The 22516-nt window shown below is 36.9% G+C and overlaps 1 protein-coding gene across 4 annotated transcripts in view; it reads right to left on the bottom strand.

Moving 5' to 3' along the window:
* Positions 1 to 8000: 8000 nt before the first annotated feature.
* Positions 8001 to 22516, bottom strand: part of trpc5b (transient receptor potential cation channel, subfamily C, member 5b) — a 69687-nt gene continuing 55171 nt past the window's right edge. For all 4 annotated transcript variants that reach the window (XM_073935438.1, XM_073935439.1, XM_073935437.1 and 1 more), the window contains exons 8-11: positions 18793 to 19002; positions 14519 to 14560; positions 10340 to 10429; positions 8001 to 8923 (exon numbers count right to left, since the gene is read on the bottom strand). In XM_073935438.1, the coding sequence (XP_073791539.1) occupies positions 8090 to 8923; positions 10340 to 10429; positions 14519 to 14560; positions 18793 to 19002 (1176 nt within the window). In that variant the 3' untranslated portion in view covers positions 8001 to 8089. The remainder of the gene's footprint in view (positions 8924 to 10339; positions 10430 to 14518; positions 14561 to 18792; positions 19003 to 22516) is intronic.

Genomic DNA, 22516 nt, shown 5'->3' with positions numbered 1-22516 from the left:
TTTCATTTCTAAGCATTCAGTGTCCACAGTTAAATTAGCCATACTTAATTTAATTTAATTTTTTTTTATGTGTATGATTCAGCATAGCGTCAACTTACCTGATATAAAATGACAACTGCCGAGTCCAGCGTTTTTAATTAGGTCCTCACTCCCTTCAAGTTTTATGATGGCTGTTAGCCAAAGAAATCTGCGGCTGGCTATAAAAGCAGTGTGGTATACAGTAAAGAGGTTTTCTATTTTTGGACTTTTCGAATTTGGCATCCTACTGCCATACACGACATGTTTGTTATTACAACCGGTATGCACGGTTAAACCTGTGACATAGGTGGGTAATTACCTTATAGGGATAAAAAGTAACATGTATAGGAAGAATCTGTTTTAAAACAGTTTAATTTAATCAGGATTTGGCCATAATACTTAATGTGTTATTAAAATGGTGGTGGTATTAAAGCCATTTAAAAAGTGGTATGACTTGCTCCTTGCCACTGAATGCTTTGAGTTTAGTGAGCTAACAAACTTTATCTTTGCACCCAAATATGTGAGAAGCAGCCATGTATAGGGGAAAATGTACATCTATACAGTGGTTATTGCAGTGTAAGCACCAATGGAGTGATTGTGACTCTAACACAAAGAGTGATGTGAGATATATCAGTCTGATGGTGGTATCTTGTATCACATTGAAAGAGTTTAGTATCCCTTCATTATACATTGTTTGTTGCATTATTAAGTTGCTCACAACCATTGGAGACACAGCATAAAGCCCAAAGTGTGCAAATCATAACATGCTAAAGCTAAAGCATGAATTTCAAAGCTTATTATGAATCCATTTTAACCAACCAAAAATGAAAATATTGTCATTGAATACTCACTCTCATGAACGTCAGATATGACGCAAATATGGTAACATTTTACAATAACAGTCCATGAATAATGATGAATGATGTAAACTGAACATTACGTTAATATGAATTAATAATGTTAAGGTGCGCACTAATTATGAACTAACTTTAACTACAACATGAGTTTATGTGCAATTATCTTAATTACGTGTTAGTACATGCTTTTTGTTAATGTTTTAATCACAACATTAGTTTATGCTTAATTTAAGCATCATGAACTCATAATATGTTAATGTCTAATTATATCACGACTTTACTTAGAGGGGCACATCATCACTACTCCTTTTGCACGTCTGTCTAGTGCGTTTACACTTAATAATAATTGAAACGTGTTCTGTCAACATCAGCATGATACATTAAGAGTGAGTTAATGGTGATGTACCCCTCCAAAGTAACGTCATGACAGAATTTTACGTTAACAGCTCATGAGTTCATATTGGTGACATTTAGCTTAAACTTAAATGTTAATTAATATATTAATTAGCAACATGTACTAAAAAGTAATTAAGGTAGTCGTTATTCACACATGAACTTTCGTGGATCATGTTATAGTAAAGTTAGTTCATGATTGTTGTTGTTTTAACTCGCGAGGTGTGTCCAAGCGCCAGTTAAATGTTATATATTCAGTGCACTAGGTTTAGTTAGAAGGAGAAGACCTTCAGTAACGAGACCAGCAGCATGTAAGTACATTTAGACTTGTTTTCAGTTGTTTGTGTTTGATTCTAGGACATTGAGACTTGATTTTAGTTGTTTGTGTATGATTCTAGTACATTTAGACTTGTTTTCAGTTGTTTGTGTGTGGTGCTAGGAAGTTTACTCACTGTTTCCTTGGTTACTGTAAGAGCTTGTGTGTTTATCGTGGACTGTTTCGCACCCCCCGCCTCAGTTTCTGTTGTTTTTACTCTCGAGGCGTGTCTAGCTGAATTCAATCAGCAAAGCGCTCTGGAAGTATATAAGCAGCTAGTCTCGCAGTGGTCGCGGCAGCCTCGTGTGAAGATTGACGAGTGTAAAGACCATCGACTCTACCTGCGCGACTCCACCGAGCAAAGACACCAACAAAGCACTTGAGTACTTATTTATTTTACTTTATTTTTGCACTTATTATTGTTTTCATTGCACTTTTAGTATGTGTTTACTAATTCCTGTTGTTACTAACACTCGAAAAGCACAGGAGGTACGCTGCAGGCGTAATCCTCACAACCTTCGTTCAATACATGTATCTGCTATTTCACAACTTTCTCTCTCCGTGGGCCTCTGGAATTGTCAATCTGCTGTTAACAAGACAGATTTTATTACCATAGCTACACATTCTAACTATAATCTCATGGCTCTAACTGAGACCTGGTCGAGACCGGAGGACACTGCTACACATGCAGCTCTTTCTACTAATTTCTCTTTTTCCCACACTCCTCGTCAGACAGGGAGAGGGGGTGGGACTGGACTACTGATTTCAGAAGAATGGAAGTTTACTCAGAGAACGTCCCTGGCAACGATCCGCTCCTTTACATTCCATGCAGCCACCATTATCCACCCCTTCTATGTAAATGTGGTTGTCATCTGCCCCCCACCTGGTACATTAGGTCACTTCTTAAATGAACCGGATTTTCTTCTCTTATCTTTTTCTAATTATGACACTCCCTTGTTGGTGCTAGGTGACTTAAACATCCACATTGAAAGACCTCAAGCTACTGACTTTCAGACTCTACTTGCCTCTTTTGACCTCAAAAGAGCACCTACTTCTGCTACTCACAAATCAGGCAATCAGCTGGACCTTATTTACACTCGTCATTGCTTTGCTGATCAAACTAGTAACTCAACTACACACATCGGATCATTTCCTTCTGTCTCTCAACATTAACACTACTCCTGAGCCACCACACACTCGAACACTGGTTGCCTTTCGCAGAAACCTATGCTCTCTCTCACCCAATAGACTATCCACCATTGTTTCAGACTCTCTTCCTCCATCTTGCAAACTCTGCACTTGATACGAACAGTGCCACTGATACACTCTGCTCCACACTACCATCATGTCTAGACAGACTAGTTCCTCTTACATCCAGGCCAGCCCGTGCCAGTCCTCCTGCACCCTGGCTCTCTGATGTTCTCCGTGAGCATCGCTCAAAACTTCGGGCTGCAGAGAGAATTTGGCGAAAAGCTAAAAATCCTGCACAGCTCATAACATACCAAACTCTTCTGTCCTCTTTCTCGGCTGATGTTACTTCTGCAAAACAGACATACTTCCATCAAAAGATCAACAATGCCACCAATCCTTGCCTACTCTTTAAAACATTTTCCTCCCTCCTCTATCCTCCTCCTCCACCCTCATCCTCCACACTTACAACTGATGACTTTGCTACATTCTTTTGCACCAAAACTGTAAAAATCAGTTCTCGATTTGCTGCACCTACAACAAACAGGCAAGATACACCACCAACACCATACAAACTCACCTCTTTTTCTCAGCTCTCTGAGTTTGAGGTGACCAAACTCGTGCTATCTAGCCATGCAACCACCTGTCCGCTTGATCCCATTACCTCTCATCTCTTGCAAGCCATTTCTCCTGCAGTCATACCAACACTGACTCACATAATTAACACATGTCTTGACTCTGGTTTATTCCTCATTTCATTTAAGCAGGCTAGGGTAACCCCACTGCTAAAGAAACCCAACCTGAATCAAACGCAACTTGAAAACTAAAGACCGGTATCCCTGCTTCCATTCATGGCCAAGAAACTGGAACAAGTCATGTTCTATCAAGTCTTGGACTTCCTTACTCAAAACAACCTCATAGACAACAAGCATTCTGGCTTTAAGAAAGGCCACTCAACTGAGACTGCCCTGCTCTCGGTCGTGGAGGATCTCAGACTGGCTAAAGCAGACTCTAAATCATCAGTCCTCATCTTGCTGGACTTGTCAGCTGCTTTTGACACTGTAAACCACCAGATCCTGCTATCTACACTTGAGTTACTGGGCTTTGAGTCACTGTTATTCAGTGGTTCAGATCTTACCTCTCTAACAGGTCATTCAGGGTGTCTTGGAGGGGAGAGGTGTCCAACCTACAGCATCTAAACACTGGGGTACCACAGGGCTCTGTTCTTGGGCCACTTCTCTTCTCCATCTACATGACACCTTTAGGATCAGTCATCCAGAAACATGGATTTTCCTACCACTGCCATGCTGATGATACCCAGCTTAACCTGTATTTTCACCCTGATGATCCCTCGGTACCAGCTCGCATCTCAGCCTGCCTGTCAGACATTTCGCACTGGATGAAAGATCTTCATCTTCATCTTAACCTCACGAAAACGGAAATGCTTGAAGTTTCTGCCAACCCGACTCTACATCATTACTTTTCAATTCAGATGAATGGGGTAACCATTATTACATCCAAAACGGTGAAAAGCCTTGGAGTAACGATTGAGGACTAACTAAACTTCTCTGACCACATTTCTAGAACTGCTCGATCTTGCAGATTCGCACTATATAACATCAGAAAGGTCTGACCCTTCCTATCTGAACATACAGCTCAACTCCTTGTTCTAGCTTTTGTTCTCTCCAGACTGGACAATTGCAACTCTCTACTAGCCGTGCTTTCAGCTAACTCTATCAAACCTCTTCAGCTGCTTCAGAACACAGCAGCACGAGTGGTCTTTAATGAACTTAGAAGACCAAATGTCACTCCACTACTCATCCGTTTGCACTAGCTGCCAGTTGCTGCTCGCATCAAATTCAAAGCTCTGATGTTTGCTTACAAAGTGACTTTTGGCTTTGCTCCTCCTTATCTGCTCTCACTTCTGCAGATTTATGTGTCCTCCAGAAACTTGCATTTTGTGAATGAATGTCGCCTCGTGGTTCCATTCCAAATAGGAAAGAAATCACTTTCCCAAACTCTCGCATTCAATCTGCCCAGTTGGTGGAATGAACTCCCTAACTGCATCAGAACGGCAGAGTCACTCGCTGTCTTCAAGAAACGACTAAAAACTCCAATTTAGTCTCCACTTTCCTTCCTAATCTGCAATTGCCTCTCTGGCTCCACCGCTAACTGTATTAAAAAAAAAAAAAAAAATTCTAATGTTTTGCGTCTTACATTTTACATACCTGAAACTTGCCTACAGCACTTATTCAATGTTGCTCTTATAGTTGTGTAAATTGCTTTCTTGTCCTCATTTGTAAGTTGCTTTGGATAAAAGCGTCTGCTAAATGACTAAATGTAAATGATTAGTATGTACCCTAACTTATCATTAATTCATGATAAAGTAATGTTCAGCGTACATAATAATACACCATTATTCATTTACTGTTGTAAAGTGTTACCATAATTATATTTTGAGAGCTTCCTCATCTTTAAAACACAAAAGTGGTCCTGAAATTTTCAAAGTCCAAAAAAGGAAAAAAAATGTCAAAGCATTCCATGTGACTACAGTGGTTCTACTGTAATACAAAGCTCCAAGAAAATCTTTGTGCACCAATAAAATAGTAAAAAAAGATTTCGCTCACTTCTGAATCAGTTCAGGATTTACAACAAGCAGTAGCGTCGCATTGCCTGTACTGTATATCCTGACCTGACACACACAACATAGATCACAGGTGTTAATTACAGTTCCTGGAGGGCCACAACTCTGCACAGTTTAGTTCCAACCCTGCTCTAACACACTTACCTGTAGGTTTTAAACAAGCCTGAAGAACTAAATTAGTTTGATCAGGTGTGCTTAATTAGGGTTGAAACAAAACTGTGCAGAGCTGTGACCCTCCAGGAATTGGAATTGACACCTGTGACATAGATAAACAGTTATTTTTACAATTTTATTAGAGCATAAGTGTGCTTGGAGTTTCATATGTTTACAGTTGACTGAAGTCACATGGAATGTTTTGAATATATTTTGGTTCCTTTTCTAGACTCTTGACTGTTGTGGTAAAATATCTTAAAGGTTTAGTATGTAAGTTTGATACCCAGTGGTTAAACTAGGTATTGCACTCCTGGTTTACAACACACGTAAGCGCAGGTAGCCAGATTGACGATACGACTTTCTGTTTTAAACCATGTTAAATAAAAGCAACTAAACATTATAGGAGGAATATTTTCCATATTTAAAGGGGTTTTTGTTCAAACCAACACCCTCAAATTTATATTTTTGAAATGACTTTTATTTCTTGCAGCTGAACAACAGGCTAAACTAACAATGTTCACCTCAGGTACACCTTGTGCTTTATTCATTGTTTATTATAATGTTAAAAAAGTTTTGTAGACCTTTTTCCTAGAACGCAAAATTACCCATTATGCTTTGCAAGTATACGCATGGAGAATGCTAAGAACTTCCAGTCAGTAGCTGTTGCGTATAAATTCACATTTGGCCAGTTTTGAAGAGATAGTTTTAATCTATTTTGTTTGCTTTGAACTTCCTTGAACTAATCCTGTTGTCGATCAGCACCACCTTCTAGACTGATTTTTTAATTTTTAAAAAATGCGATCTAATGGAGGGAAAACAACTGCTGCAAAGCATTTTACCCTCAATGTCAGGCGGCATCTTGTGCCGTTTAAATGGAATATCGTCATCGCTAAAGTGAACATTTTCTCTTTCTTTTAAACATATAACCAACCAAAACAAAAGTATTTCACCAAAATGTTTGACACACGCGCATGTCCCCTAAACACACTGATTGATTAAGTGTCACAAAGTGAAAATAAAGTGACATTTTAAAATGACAGAAAAACACATACCATGGTAAATACTACACTACACAAATTAACTAAATGATACATAATTGGCTCTCGATTAAAATCAACATGCAAATCAGCCAGCAGAGTATTGGTAACAGATTTTTAATGGTTGTTTTTGTAAATTACATGACTTACATGCTTGTTAATTTACATGCCAGTAATCTGGTTTGTTCTATAATGCAGTAAAGAATTGTGTGTGTGTGTGTGTGTGTGTGTACACATTGAAGAGCCTCTGATCTAACAGATGACAGATCGATAACACACACACACACTGTAATTATAAAGGCTTTTCTCGTGCTTGATCATAGCGGCTTTAACACACATCTTTTAAAGTTGTGTCACAAAAACACTACGTAATCCACTCAAAACGCTATTGAAACCCATTTTCGGATCACAAATTACCTATTGTAAACACTGTAAACGGAAGTTCTAAACATTGTACCGGAAGATGTTGGTCGCCATGCAGTGCTTAATTTGTGAATTGCAAGGTCCCGGAACAGATTGCGGTAACCCGAGGATGTAGATGTGTTGCGGATGATAGTGAGGAGTGGGGTGGGTGGTGGATGGCGGGGCATTATATAGCGGAGGGGTGTCGCGTAAGAAAGTGAAGAGGGTTGGGGAGTCGCAGAAGAAAGTGAAAGTTAAGAGCGGGCAGGGGAGGAGGGTGGTTAAGGAGGGGGATCGGTAAAATGAGAGTCAGATTTCAGAGGTGCCGGATCCAGAATGTTCCAGCACAAATTATGCCCTGTTGCTATGGCATACTTCATGCAGCAGCCAAGAAAAAGGTTTATGTGTCAGTTAGATTATTAACCCTACCATTTTGTTGGAGTGCAGTGAGTGAACTATTCTGTGCTTCTCAATGACTGTTGTTGTATTTAAATTTTCTGTCGTGTTTTGTGTGGTGCAAACAGCCAAATTGCTTATCACTGCAAATCTCATCAAATAGCGTGTTGTTAGGACACAGAGTTACAGTGTAACCTGCTCACCTAATGTTTACATTTGTAATATTTGTATTATTTGCTGATTAATAACCACTTCACGTGGAACTCTGAATCTGCGACTCATTTCGGAGTCTGCTACTGTCCACCGGAGGTCGCATTTTGGTCATGGATGCATACTTTAAGCACCTTTCTGACTGAATGAATTACACTGTTTTCCACAAAATCAACCAGGGGCAGCTTAAAGGTATCAAATTAAAGACGTTCCGGCACGTTTTCAAAGCAGAACATCTGAGTTAAGCATTGTTCAGATAAACAGGAATGTTCATTTAGATTGTTTTTATACATCTGCAGACATATTTTTATGCTTTAAAAGAGCCAAAAAATTACATACAGCACCTTTAATTTGTCTTCTGATGAATGAAATGACATGAGGTTAAGTAATTAATAACAGATTTTTATTTTTATTTTTGGTTGAACTAAAGATTTAAGCTGAGACAGTAATATTAAGCTTGACATTGCTACCACCTCTACAGCTGTGTTGTAACCGTTTCATCCGGTTCCCAGCTTGAGGAGCCCAAACTGTCACATGGTCCCAACCAGCTGTGGCATATGTAATCACTGGATGCCAAAAGCTGGACACTGGAGGTGGTCAGACTGGAAGCGCAGTGCAATGGGGGCAGCGAGTGGCCGGGTCGCTGGTGGAAGAGATTGTCACTTCCGTTTGCTCGATTAGAGATGGCATGCATTGGATTCTCTTCAGTCTCAAGTGCTCCCAATCCCAGAGTGTGCAAGTGTGTCTCGCTCCTCGTAACCTTTGAAAGATTTTGGGGGTTGTGCCAAGATGTTTGCGGTACCCTGTCTGAGATGCTATATGCAGACTGCTGAACTTCTAAGGTTTCTGCGTGCGTATCTGGGACATGTCCATTCATACGCAACATCAGCATTCCCAAACGTTGCAAAGAGTTTTTCTTGGAGTGTGAAAAGTGCTGTAGGCGGCTGTTGGTCTGTACAAATGGAGAGGGATGGGATATGTTCTTCCTCAAGCCATTGCTTTCAGGTTTTTCTCTTGCTGGTCCTGATATAGACTTGAAGAGAGCTGATATACTGAACTGGGACTCTCGGTTTCTCCTGTAACACTGGGAGAAGGATGTAGATGCTTTGTATCTGGATCGTTCTCCTTCATCTACACATGTATGTCCTCCAAGCCTGTGGTTTCTTTCCTCATCTACTTCCTCTGGCTCAGCTGTCTCATCCTGCTGAGTGGCCTCGCTGCTGGAAGAATATGTGCGGCGTGGTGGTTTACGATTGCCCAGCAGGTCAAGAACCTCATAGCGGAAACTAGAGATGTCCTGCTTCAGTTCCTGAATGCAGGGAAATAGAATTAGCAAGGAGTAAATCACATTACCTATTTATAGGAAACATTGCAGTCCTTTGATATTAACTTAATAACTTCTAATACTGTACACTACCTGACAAAAGTCTTGTTTTAGGAACAACAAATAATAACTTGACTTCTGGTAGATCCAGTGGATCATTTGGTATCAGAAGTGGCTAATATAAAAGGCAAACGACTTCATCTATACAGTACATCTCTACAATGACTCATATAACTTAAAGTCACCTGGAATAGCAAAGAAAGCATTCTTGCAGGACTCTTCCCAGAGTTCATTTTTGGGTTCATCTTTAATGCCTCCTTTATCTTACTCCAGACTTGCTCAATAATGGTCAAGTGGTGACTGGGCTGGCCAATCCTGGAGCATCTTGACCTTCTTTGCTATCAGGAACTTTAATGTGGAGGCTGAAGTATGAGAGGGAGCGATATCCTGCTAAAGAATTTGCCTTCTCCTATGGTTTGTAATGTAATGAGCAGCACAAATGTCTTGATACCTCAGGCTGTTGATGTTGCCATCCACTCTGCAGATCTCTCGCACACCCTCATACTGAATGTTACCCCAAACCATGATTTTTCCTTCACCAAACTTTACTAATTTCTATGAGAATCTTGGGTCCATGGAGATTCCAATAGGTCTTCTGCAGTATTAGTGATGATTGAGATGCAGTTCAACAGTTGATTCATCTGAAAAATCGAACCTTCTTTCACTTTTCTGAGTGATTAACTAGAAGTCAAGTTATTATCAGTTGCTCTTTTGTCAGGTAGTGTACTTTAGCGTTCTTCTCATAATTTTCCTTGTGGACTTATCAGAGACATAAAAAAGTCATTAATAAATCGTCACCTTAGAATTATGAGGTTCTATCTGATATTTTTGTCAAAATCGAGTTATTGACATATTCAGATGAAATGACAACTTATTTTCATGATGGAATTTTTTTTTTAGAAGTTGTTTACATTAAGACTTTATTTAAAAAGGAAATGTTGCACACATACTGTACTGTTTGCTATGGAATGCAAAAACTTTAAAGCTCATGTCAAATAAATAAGTTAATGTTCAAGAAAAGAAACTCATAAAAGTTTAAAACCTCGTAAGGAAGAGTAAATGTTGAAGCAAGTAAATTTTTTTTGGTGATCTCTTTAAGAGATTTAAATAATCAACTTACTCAACTCAGTAATTTGACAATGTATTTAGTATTCATAGAGTATGTAAAGTGTAGTTCTTCTACTATAGCCATATGAGTGACTCTGCATTTACATTACAGTACACATTTTATTAGTTATCAACCCTGAAGAGCTTTTACAGAATGTGCACTGCATATAAATAAACATTTATTCACTGTATTTCTAAAATACATCACCATATGCGTTTATAAAACTCTCTCACCTTGAAGTTTTCTTCTGTTAGGCCTTCATCTGTTTTGGCACTGCGGATCATGGCTGCAACATATCGCTTTACCAAGTTTCTGATCACCTCCTGAAAACAGCCATAAGAAGGATGAACTTCACACACAATTATTTTGACACATTCTGAGAAACAGAACAGAACTGTTTCCCTCTTTCCTCTTCACTCAAAAGGAGACAAAAATCATTTTGGACTGGATAAGATTGGCATGTTTTGGACTAGAATTTGATTGGCATGTCCATATTTTGCTATTCTAGTTTAATGAGGGGTAAAAAATCAGTTTGAGGCATATTTATGCAACTCTTGATGCGCATTCATTAGCATTTATTTGCAAATACAATAAAGGAAGATTTCCCAGTGACTTTCAAAACAAGTTTATGCATAATGCTAAAGCAATAGCTATGGTAATAACAACAACTGAAGAATGGAGCCAAATCAGTCTCAAAAATAATACATTTACAAATGTAATTCCTAAATTCCAAACACAATTTGTAAACGCACAAATCTAATTCATAAATTCAAAACACATTTCATAAATACACAAAACAGGATTCGTAAATTCAAAACATTATTCATAAATTCGCAAATCCAATTAAAAAATTTAAAACACAATCCATGAATTCAAAACAATTCATAAATACACAAATCCAATTTGTAAATTCAAAACGCAGTTCGTAAATTCACAACACAATTCATAAATATGCAAACACAATTTAGAAATTCAAAATACATTTCATAAACACAAAACATGATTTGTAAATTCAAAACATTATTCCTAATGTTGCAAATTCAATTAAATTCTAAACACAATTCGTAAATTCAAAGAACAATTTGTAAATCAAAAAACAATTTGTGAATTCAAAACACATTTCATAAACACAAAACATGATTTGCAAATTTAAAACATAATTCACAAATTTGTAAATCCAATTCGTAAGTTTAAAACTAAATTCATCTGCACATCCAATTCTTAAATTTAAACACAATTTGTAATTTCAAAATACAATTAATAAATATACACATTTAATCCATTTGGGGAATTATTTGTGTGTTTTTACTTGTGAATTCACAAATTGTGTTTTTCAATTCATGAGTTGTGTTTTAAATTTACCAACTGTGTTTTGTAAATATGAATTGTACTGTGCATGTATGAGTTTTATTTTTGCGAATGTATTATTTTTAAGACTGATCTGACTCCATACTAAAGCTCCTGTTTATTAAGGAGCAGCCTTCGTTTGTAGCAATTCCCTAAAGGAATAACTTACCAAAAAAAAAAAAAAACGTTTTTGTCAAGCATTCGAAATGCTGCTATTTTTCCACCAGACTGTCATACAGACTTAAGTTTGAGCTCATTGAACTCAGGCTGCGTCCAAAACTGCATACTTCCATACTATAAAGTAGTATGTCCGAATTCATACATTTCGAAAATCAGTATGCGAAAAGTATCCGGATGACTTACTACTTCCGGCGAGATACTGAAGTGCGCATCCCATGCACACTGCACTAGCAAGCGAATCTCTTCGCTCATGTGCTGTTTTCCGCTGTTAGTGGACAAAACTGCACGCCGCTCGTGTACAAAACTTCTCAAACGCACTCAAAAAACTGGCTGCTTACGTGCAAATTATCTGCTTTCACTCCATTAAATGATGCAAACTCACAATTTGTGCCTAGTGTTTCCTTTTTCTTTCTTAGTAGACTTTCCACTACTGTTAGATATACTGCCTATGTTTTAGGCTATATTATTTACAACTGTTAATGAATGCTTTAGCATATTGTAGTATTAAGAATTGTGAATTGATCAAATGAAATACAATGTGTAGTTTTACTACAGTAAAGTGTGGTGAACTGTAGTATAATATACCCTATATTGTAAAAAAAAAAAAAAGACTACAGCACTAGGTAATTTGTTTATATTACACTTATTGTGTTACAATAGCAACTATAGTATTACTGGATGTAAAATGCTCTGAAGTACATTAATGTTAGAATGTTAATTTCTAATTCTGTAGTTTTTTGGTGAACGTAACTAAAAGGTAATATAAGAGATACATATTACAATTCTGAAACAGTAATGTTGTAAGGTAAGGGATTACTTTTAAATAACATTTACAAGTAATCTGTTATGTATTACAGTTTAAAAGTAACTTACACAACACTGCTAGCAACCCCTTAACAAACAGTCAAAACACCCTTGCAACACGCCGAGTAACCACTCAGCTTAGCAACGACTCAGAACACCCAAGCATCATCTTAGCAACCACTCAGAACACCCTAGCAAACACCTAGCAAGAAGCATGCCAATCCATACTAGAAACATGCTAACATATTTGTACTTTTCTATGCCAACAGTTTCAACATTTATAAAACTATTTCAATGATTTAAACTTTCAAACTTTCAGACAAGGCTTTCTCGAGCCACCATAAAGTTTGTCTATAAACTTTACCTTTCTAGTCCTTTCATAAAATAGTAGCCTATATAATTCCATATTTCAGGTCTTGTAATTATATAGATCTTTTTGTAGACTTTGTACTTAGCAGACCCTTTTATCAACGAATCACCATTTTATACTACAGAACTACATTTACAGTTGAAGTCAGAATTATTATTCCCCTTATGATTTTTTTATCTTTTGAATATTTCCCAAATTATGTTCAACAGAGCAAGGAAATTTTCACAGTAGTTCCGGTAGTATTTTTCTTCTAGAGAAAGTTTTATTTGGGCTAGGATAAAAGCTGTTTTTTAAGGTTTACAACTTGTTTTATGGTCAAAATCATTAGCCCCTTTAAGCTATATTCTTTGCCAATAATCTACAGCAGTGGTTTCCAACAGGGGGGTCTTTGTCCACAAAAGGGCCTCAGCAAGCTCTGTGGGGGGTCGCGTCATATTTTTACCTTTTTTTAGTAGACAATTAGAACGATTATGTTGCCTGTTTATTTTATCCCCTGGCTGACCAAAAAAAATGAACAAATTTGAAATTTTTTTTTCACAAAAACAACAGAGTCTCACTGATTTGCCTTCAGCAGCTAGTAGTAATGACCCTAACATACTGGACCCAGGTGATGAAGCTCCAAACATTTCGGGTCCCAGCAAAACTGAAAACATGAAATGTAATCCAAGATAGTTACCTGAACTATGGTTCATTCCTTTTTCTCAAAGCAAAGTGTCCCAGACCCAGCCACAGTGCTTTTTTGTCTAATTTACAGCAAACTTATATGCTATGGGGGGCCTTAGAATATTTTCCAGAGGAAAAGGGGGTCCCAGACAAAAAAAAAGGTTGGGAACCACTGGTCTACAGAACAAACCATCATTAAACAATGAATTGCCTGATTACCCTAACCTAATTAACCTAATTAACTAGTCAAGTCTTTAAATTGACCTATAAGCTGAATGGTAGTGTCTTAATAATTAATTATTACCATATACCATATTTAATGTCATCATGGCAAAGATAAAATAAACTAGTTATTAGAAATGAGTTATGAAAACTATTATGTTTAGAAATGTGTTGAACAAATCTTCTTTCCATTAAACAGAAATTGGGGGGGGGGGGGGGGGGGGGGGGGACAAAGGGATTAATAATTCTGACTTCTATTGTACATTTGGATTTTGTTTTCCACAGTTAAAGGAATAAATAAAAGATTGGAGTATTATTCTACACTTCTTCTTTATTTTGCCAAGCACAGCTGTATTCTTTTATAAGAGATATTCATTACAGTGTCCGAACCTGCATCAGAAGTTGCTGGAGACTGTCTGGCTGCATATCAGTGCATTAGCAATCAGCAGGCATCAAGTGATTATAATTCAGAACAGAACAGGATGTAATACAATTAAAACAAGCACTAATTACCCACTGATTAACTAATTGATGCTGTTTTTCCATAGTATCAAATATTTGTTTTCACAGCGATCATGCACTATTTATCAACAAAACATATATATTTTTTCTGTACAGTGTTTCAAAAATACAAATTATACACCTTGCAACTTTCTTAATAAGTAAATAAAATGCATGATGCCCATAGGCTCACACTTGTTTTCTCATTGAAATAAACGATTAGCATTTGTTCATATAATAACATCAAATTTTGAATACAACCACATGCTGGGAAACAAATTAACACGAATGCCAGAATGTGATAGTTACAGCTAAACGCCATCACCTGGTAATGCTGATTCTGAATGAGGTTATCAGCATGCCTTTCCTGAAACAGACACACAATAACATATTATCAACAAATAAATATGCATAGCAACCAATACAGTGTATCCAGAAAGTATTCATAGCGATTAACTTTTTCCATTTTTTATTTTTTTTTTACGTTGCAACCTCATTCCAAAATGGGTTAAATTCATTTATTTCCTCAAAATTTTACATACGATACCCCAAAATGACGTTATGAAAATTTTTTTTGAAACTTTAAATTGATTAAAAAAAAAAAAAAAAAAAAACACATTATTATTATTATTATTTTTTATTTCTTATTTTTTAACAATAACCCTGAATAGATCACAAAATGAAAATTGTATTTATTTATTTAAAAGAGATCTGCATGTCCTCTATGTACCCTATCTGACAAAAGTCTTGTCGTCGATCTCAGGTGTAAGAGCAACAATTAATTACTTGATTTCTAGTTGATCATTTGGAAAAGAGTTTTTAGATGAATTATTTGTGAAACTGCATCGCAATCATCACAGATACTGCAGAAATACCTATTGGAGCCATGAAAAATCCTGGTTTGGGGTTACATTCAGTATGGGGGTGTGTGAGAGATCTGCAGAGTGGATGGCAACATCATTAGTCTGAGGTATCAAGACATTTGTGCTGCCCATTGCATTACAAGAAACAGGAGAGGGCAAATTCTTCAGCAGGATAGTGCTCCTTCTCATACTTCAGTCTTCACATCAAAGTTCCTGAAAGCAAAGAAGGTCAAGGTGCTCCAAGATTGGCCAGCTCAGTCACCACACATAACAATAATAAAGCATGTCGGGAGTAAGATGAAGGAGGAGGCATTGGAGATGAATCAAAATAATCTTGATGAACTCTTAGAGTCCTGCAAGAACGCTTTCTTTGCCATTCCAGATGACTTTTATTAATAAGTTATTGGAGTCATTGCAGTGATGTATCGATGCGAGCTCATGCAAGTCATACACAAAATTAATTATTTTTCCACTGCACCATGACTTTATACTGTACATTATTTCTGTTAAGTGATAAGACTTTTGTCTATGCAAAGTCACACCTTACTGTCCTAATTAAATAATTAAAAATCTTGGCATGATTATATTTATTTTTGGTAAAATAGACATTTTATAGAGGCCTTGCCTTTCATGTTAGCCACTTCTAATAGCAAATGAACTACAAGTCAATTTAATATTTGTTGTTCCTAAAACTTGGATAGGCGACAAGACTTTTGTCAGGTAGTGTAAAGTCCTAAACATGATCCAAGCAACTTTATTCAAAGTGCCCTGAAAGATAAATTTGTGATAACTTTTTGCTCATATGTATGATTTTAAGGTTGAGAAAAAATGATCGTAAGTAATTTGCTTTTGTCCACATACACTGTTCACTGAAACCCTCTGAAAGCATGACATGCACATATTGTCAACTGAAACGCCAAAAGCTACAAATTCAAAAGTAAATGACAGCAGCCTTACATAATTATTTGAAACACAACACTGTTTGTTCCATGAGTTATGTGTGGGAGAAGGTGGGTGTGAGTACGCAGAAACAGTAGAGCTCACCCAACAGAGAGAAGGTTAACTGATCGAAAGATGTCAGGGGAATTGGTACAGTTGAAGCAGGGTTGCCTAGCAACCAACGTTGGCTTAGGGGTAATGTGAGGCTGCATACCAAATAAACACTGAACCGTTTTGCAGACCGGGACATTCTTGAAAGCAGTTCGAAGGCAGCTTTATTTTCATTGTTTCTAAAATTTAAAATGTCTTTTTTTTGTTGTTGTTGCAACATAAGCTCATTCTAAAAACATAACCCTATATACATTTCTGGATAACGCAAATTATGTAGCCAGAGCTAGGCATAGCTGCGTTTTAATCTTTCAAACAAAAAATAATAGGGGGGGGGGGGGGGGCAGACTTGACATGTACTTCAGCAGACTTGAGACACAAAGTGGAGTTGACCGTGACAATGGGGTTTTGAGATCTGAAAAGGTGTACATAGCCGCCTCTGGTGGATTTACACGAGAACAGCAGGCTCAAATGGCACTCGTGACAGAAATTTGAGATCTGAAAACGCGTACGAAGCCGCTTCTGGTGAATTTACATGAAAACATCAGACGCGAATGGCACTCGTGAGAGAAATTTAAGATCTGAAAATGCATACACAGCGGCCTCTGGTAGATTTACGTGAGAACAGCTGGTGGGAATGGCACTCGCGAGAGAAATTTGAGATCTGAAAAAGCATACACAGCAGCCTCTGCTGGATTCTCAAAAACAAAAACTGCAAAAGAAACGTAGCTCCTGGGACGTATTTTGCTTTATCTAGATTTGTATATGGGGGTAAGCAATCAGAATGACCCTGGGTTGTTTTTTATTGAAAGTCTTGAATGTGAACCTATACTGTATTATTCTAATCATGCTTATTTGTGTAAAACCACTGAGGGTGTGATCACATTTACTGTTGTTTGGCAGGCTTTATGGTCAGTTTAATCAGATTCCATGTGAAATTTTCAATGGGGCTGCAAGACTGAGGTTTGCTCCTGTTATGTTGACCATCAGCAAACTGTTTATGATTTGTTATTAATAGGGTTGGGTATCGAAACCCGGTGCCATTAAAGCACCGGTACCTTTGTAATAGGTATGTACCGGATCAAGTCAGCATATGAATATAGAAGTCCTCGGCTATGCAGAGACTAATATTAATCAGAAATCTGGTGTACATAGTTTTACGTTAGGAACTGCAATATTGAATTTACAAACAGTCAGCAAGTACCAAAGAACAGATGTAACACATTGATCTAATGTAGTTTTTAATAAGGCTCATGTAAGTCATATTCAACTCGTTTAGTTTTTCCTTTATTAATTTTTGATTTCCGTCTTCAACAAATGCTTCATTTACAACACATTTTTAAACATAATAGTTTAACTAACTAATTTCAAATATCTACTTTTTTATCTTCCCCATGCTGACAGTCAGTGCATAATATTTTACTAGAAATTTTGCAAAACAGTTCTAATCATACAAAGTCCCTTTAAGTATTTTTATAGTCTTTTATTCAGATTAAAGTGTAATTTAAAGACCTAATCAGTTAACTATGAAAGTTGAAATAATGTCAAATAATTTTTTAACTAATTTGTTGTGTATATAAAATATATATATACTGTACATATTATTTAAGGAGGCTAATAATTCTGACCTTAATTTTTTTCATTAAAACAATAAGAAATACGACTTATGACTCTAGAATAATTATTTTTTAGGAAACACTAAAATTTTTAGAAATTTTAAATGAATGGGAGGGCAAAATAAATTGACTTCAATTGTAGGCCTGTCTGTAAAAGTTTACAGGTGCAACAATGTGCCTTGATGTACTTGAATATTAGAAGTGTGTTATCCAACACCAGTACAAAGTTAATTGTCAAATAAATGAACAAGGAAAATTATGTTGAGTTTATTTAATTATCTTGCTTAAGAAGATGAAAAAAAATTACTTTGAATATTTTAAAAGTATTTTATGATATATGTTAAAATGTTCCCCCCAAAAGTACAAGTGGCCTCATATATTAATGCAATTCAAATATAAAAAATATAAATTGATGTTTAATTTAAACTTAAATTATATGGTTCTATTAAAATTATTTTTTAAAAGATTTTGTCAAATAAAAGATTTTTCTAGAGTCATCCACCCTAATTTAGTGGCTTAAAAGTATCGGTTCAGGCACAGTCTTGACACGCTTTTACCGTTTTAAAAGTATTGATTTAGCACCGGTATTGAAATAACCCCAAATGATACCAAACCCTAGTTATTAATTAATTATTTTGTAAATAACCTCACGTATGGCTTTAATTTTGTAGCTTAAAGATTTTTTTCAATAGTATTCATTCTATAGACGAAATCACTTCAGCATGTAGAATGTTCAAGAGCATTAGGATTATGGCTACTTTGTGAAATGTTTTGTTGATTACTTATGATACGTCTGTTTATTTAGAAAGTGACTAGCAGATCTTATCTCAGTAAACAACATAATATAATGTAGTATAATTTGACAAGTATTTCTGCCACACAAACTGTAATACTTAGTGTGAGAAGTTAAAGCATGGGCAGTCATGATAGCTATGCATGCTTCCAGCACTATTAATACATTTTCAAAACTGCTGTTTTTCTTTCTTTTGACAAGGACTCTTTCACACATATTGAGTGAAAGCTACAATGTTTCTCCCACGCTGCATGCAAAATGAAAGCACACAGTGAATTACCGTAAACTCTTTAAGGTTTTTGTGTTTACACTTGTCCTCGTGCCTAGGCTCTCCATGTCCACACAGTCGGCAGTGCAGCCACACACACAGGTACCACACAGACTTTGGGCTTGGTATGATGTTGAAGGGTGGTGGTAATGTCCCTCCCTCATCAAAGTAGCTCATCCAGAGCTTAGTACGAGCAAATTTCCACTCGATGTCTGCATGATCCTACAGTAGAAAAACAGGCAGTCAGTTGGATGCAGGATGGTGCTGAAAGTGCCAATTGGGATTGTGTCCCAGGCTGGCTTTGTTTCTGGACAATTTGTCCTGTGATTGCATGATGCGCCTTAAGAATTATTTACTTGAATAACAGTTCTCATTGTGAGACACACACACTAATGTAGACATGGAACTAAATGTAGCTTATATAAGCACAGAACAGAACATGATAGTGAACCCAACACTCTGTCACAAAACTGCTGAAATATGATAGTCTGTCCAAACATAATACACTTCCTACTGCGAATGAATTTAGAGAATACACAAACATGTGTAATCTACAGATATTAAAGGTGCAGTAGGTGATTGTCTTTAGAAACATTTTTTTAGTGTTGGTTGAAAATCTCTTCAAATTCCAATAGTAATGATTAAAGTAAATGATCTGAATGTATTTATATGTATTTTCATATTTTGGGTAAGGCATGAGACTAAAAAATGTTCGTCCAATTAAAAATAGTTGGGCCAAAAATTCCCATTATTCTGATAAGTAGCTTTTGTCCTTGAACAAATGTAGATTTGTACATCTGCGAACCCGTTTACACAGACAGATCCACTGTTTGCATGTGAACATGTGCCGCGTTCACGTGCACACAAGAGAGAGAGAGAGAGTAACATCTGTAGCGCACAGTCAGGAGGTAAAATTCCATTGTGACCCCTTAAAGGGTATGGGTTTGTTCTACGTGAGTTTATGGCCCCTGGTGCCAGAAAGACTGCCAGTGAAAGTCACTCTGTGACCTTTTATCTACCAAGATGCTGGCCAGAGCTAGAGTTCTGCCATCTTCAAAGACATTTCAAAGAAACCCCCTCCATCCTGACACACACACACACAAACACACACACTTGAAATGGACTCAGAAGTCTCAAAATTTAGCCCAAAGTACATGTAATGTGTTTGTAAACTTTTGTATTTTCTTCCTGACTTTCTCTTTTAATTCTTACACATGTATATACCCTTTTCAAGACATTAGACAAATTAAAATGTATAAATTATTTCCATATGTCCATCATGTTTGATGTCATTCTTCTCCATACATAATTCTAACTCATGATCTAGGACATAGGATGATAACTTGTATGCTTGGTGTAGTTTCAAACCATGAGTTAAAGTTTTGTCTTTCTATCTTGGGACGGTACAGACAAGTGAGGAGAAGAAAGGAAGTTTCCCAGGTGACTTTTCCTATCACGCCATTGGTAGGTCAGGAGAGACTGGGAGTTACATGACCACTGCCTTTAAATACCTGTTACACCCCTTAAACCTCGGCAGAAAGGTCTCAGCAGAATGTACCCACAGGAGTGTCCCTGACACAAAAGGGGCAAACTGCGTTTCGGAATCCAAGTGACCCACCTGAGTCCACGTTTCTGATTTTCCGCCAAAATAGATCCAGTTTAAATTTTGCATCTAGTGTACCCTCCGATCTGCGTCACAAACTCCACGCCAATGAAAGGACTTCTTGAAAGACAGCATCTTCCAAGAATCAGGGAAACTCGCACAACAAGAGAGAGACAGACCCACTAAATCCAAGTATTTAGTCGTGCGTTACGCTGTGCCCCTTTAACAGAAAGGTGTTTTTATAGTCTTGGTGGTTCTTAATAGTTGTGTTAGTTAGTTAGTTAGTTAGTTAGTTAGTTAGTTAGTTAGTTAGTTAGTTAGTTAGTTAGTTAGATTTGCCATTCTTTTATCTAAATTCTTTATTTCCTCTCTTTCTTTCTTTTCTATGTTTTTGTTGTTATGTTTTGTACGGTTGTTTGTTATATGTTAGACTAGTCAATAAATCACGCTGTATAACCATGTTGGATTGTCTTTGTTTTGCCTCAAAGAAAAAGTCACTTTAACGACAGACCCTTCTTTTACTAAAACTTTTAAACGATTCATCTACTTAACAAGAAGTAGTTATAATTCCTTTTCTAAAAAAAATAAATAATTACAGAGTTCACCCAAATGAGCAGGCAAAGTCATTGTTATGTTTATTTTGTTAAATTAAATATTATTAAATATTATAATTAAATAAGTTAATTCTGAATATTCCTAATTAATGATAACTTGTTATTATTGATCATTAATATTCATAAACTGAACTAATTTTGCTACTCAGAGGTAAAAAACAAAACAAAAAAAAATTAAAAATCAATATTGGAGCTAAAGTATTTCTTTTAGACAGGTAATGTTCTATATTCATTCATTTTCTTTTCGGCTTAGTCCCTTTATTAATCTGGGGTCACCAAAGCAGAATGAACCGCCAACTTATCCAGCATATGTTTTACGCAGCAGATGTCCTTCCAGCTGCAACCCATCTCTGGGGAACACACATACACTCTTATTTACACACATACACTAAGGACAATTTTAGCTTACCCAATTCACCTGTACCACATGTCTTTGGACTTGTGGGGGGAAACTTACGCAAACGCAGGAAGAGCATGCAAACTCCACACAAAAATGCCAACTGACCCAGCAGAGGCTCGAACCAGCGACCTTCTTGCAGTGAGGCAACAGCTCTAACTACTGCACCACCGTGTCACCACAGGTAATATTATGTTTTAAAACTCTTTTAGTCACACAAAGCTTTTGTAGATTATGTTGTTTTTTTGAATGAGTTATATGCACAAAAGTGTTGTTCAGCTACTGAAATGTAGCGAAGTATTGATGTGACTATTTTCAATTTCATAAGGGACTTTTTACAGCATCATAATGTCGATTTTTATTTAGTTTAACAATAAAACAAGTAAATAACGATATTCAACCTAGCCTGCTTTACTGCGGTGAAGTTGGTTTTATATACCTGTGACGTGGTTTCTGAATAGTTTCCCAGGCTACTTTGAATATTTGGTCTGAAATAGCAAGTATGGCTTTGTCAGACATCCCAAGTCTCCTGGAAGATCCCAAGATGCCTGCAAACGAAAGATAATCTCCTGGAAATCACCCGTCTACTACCCGGTCCTCTCCACCGCATCCTTCCCTGCTCTTCAGATACGTTGTGCACCCTCCCGCAAATCACCTCTGTCTCCCCCCCGGAAATGACTTTTCCAAACTTAGGATGTCTGCTTAGTAATAAGTGTAATCCCCCGCCCACACCCCACCGACCAAGCACCATTGTCACTTTGAGACAAAGCATGTAAAATAATGAGACCAGCAATCCTTGCATGCATGAAATATTGCACATTCTGACAATTTTGCAAAATTGTAGTATTATAAAGTACTTTAAAGCTTTCTAACTGGCAAAAACATGATCTAGTGGGTTGTCAACTGTCATCTTCACTGTCTGCATTTGTAATTTCAGGAGGCATGGCTTTGGATGGCAGGGGAGTTTTCAAAGCTACTGTTAGCATTTGGCAGAACAACTACTGCACTTTTAAACAATGGGGAATAATTCATGTGCAAAAAACTAAAAAAAAAAAAAAAGGTTTGTAAAGGTGAGTTGGAAAATTTTACCAATTTATGACATGACATTTGCACAGAGTCAAA

Source organism: Danio rerio, chromosome 21 (assembly GCF_049306965.1).
Source record: "Danio rerio strain Tuebingen ecotype United States chromosome 21, GRCz12tu, whole genome shotgun sequence".
Classification (NCBI taxonomy): Eukaryota; Metazoa; Chordata; class Actinopteri; order Cypriniformes; family Danionidae; genus Danio; species Danio rerio.
The sequence above is the reverse complement of the archived record's forward strand: the minus strand, read 5'-3'. Positions and strand labels throughout refer to the sequence as shown.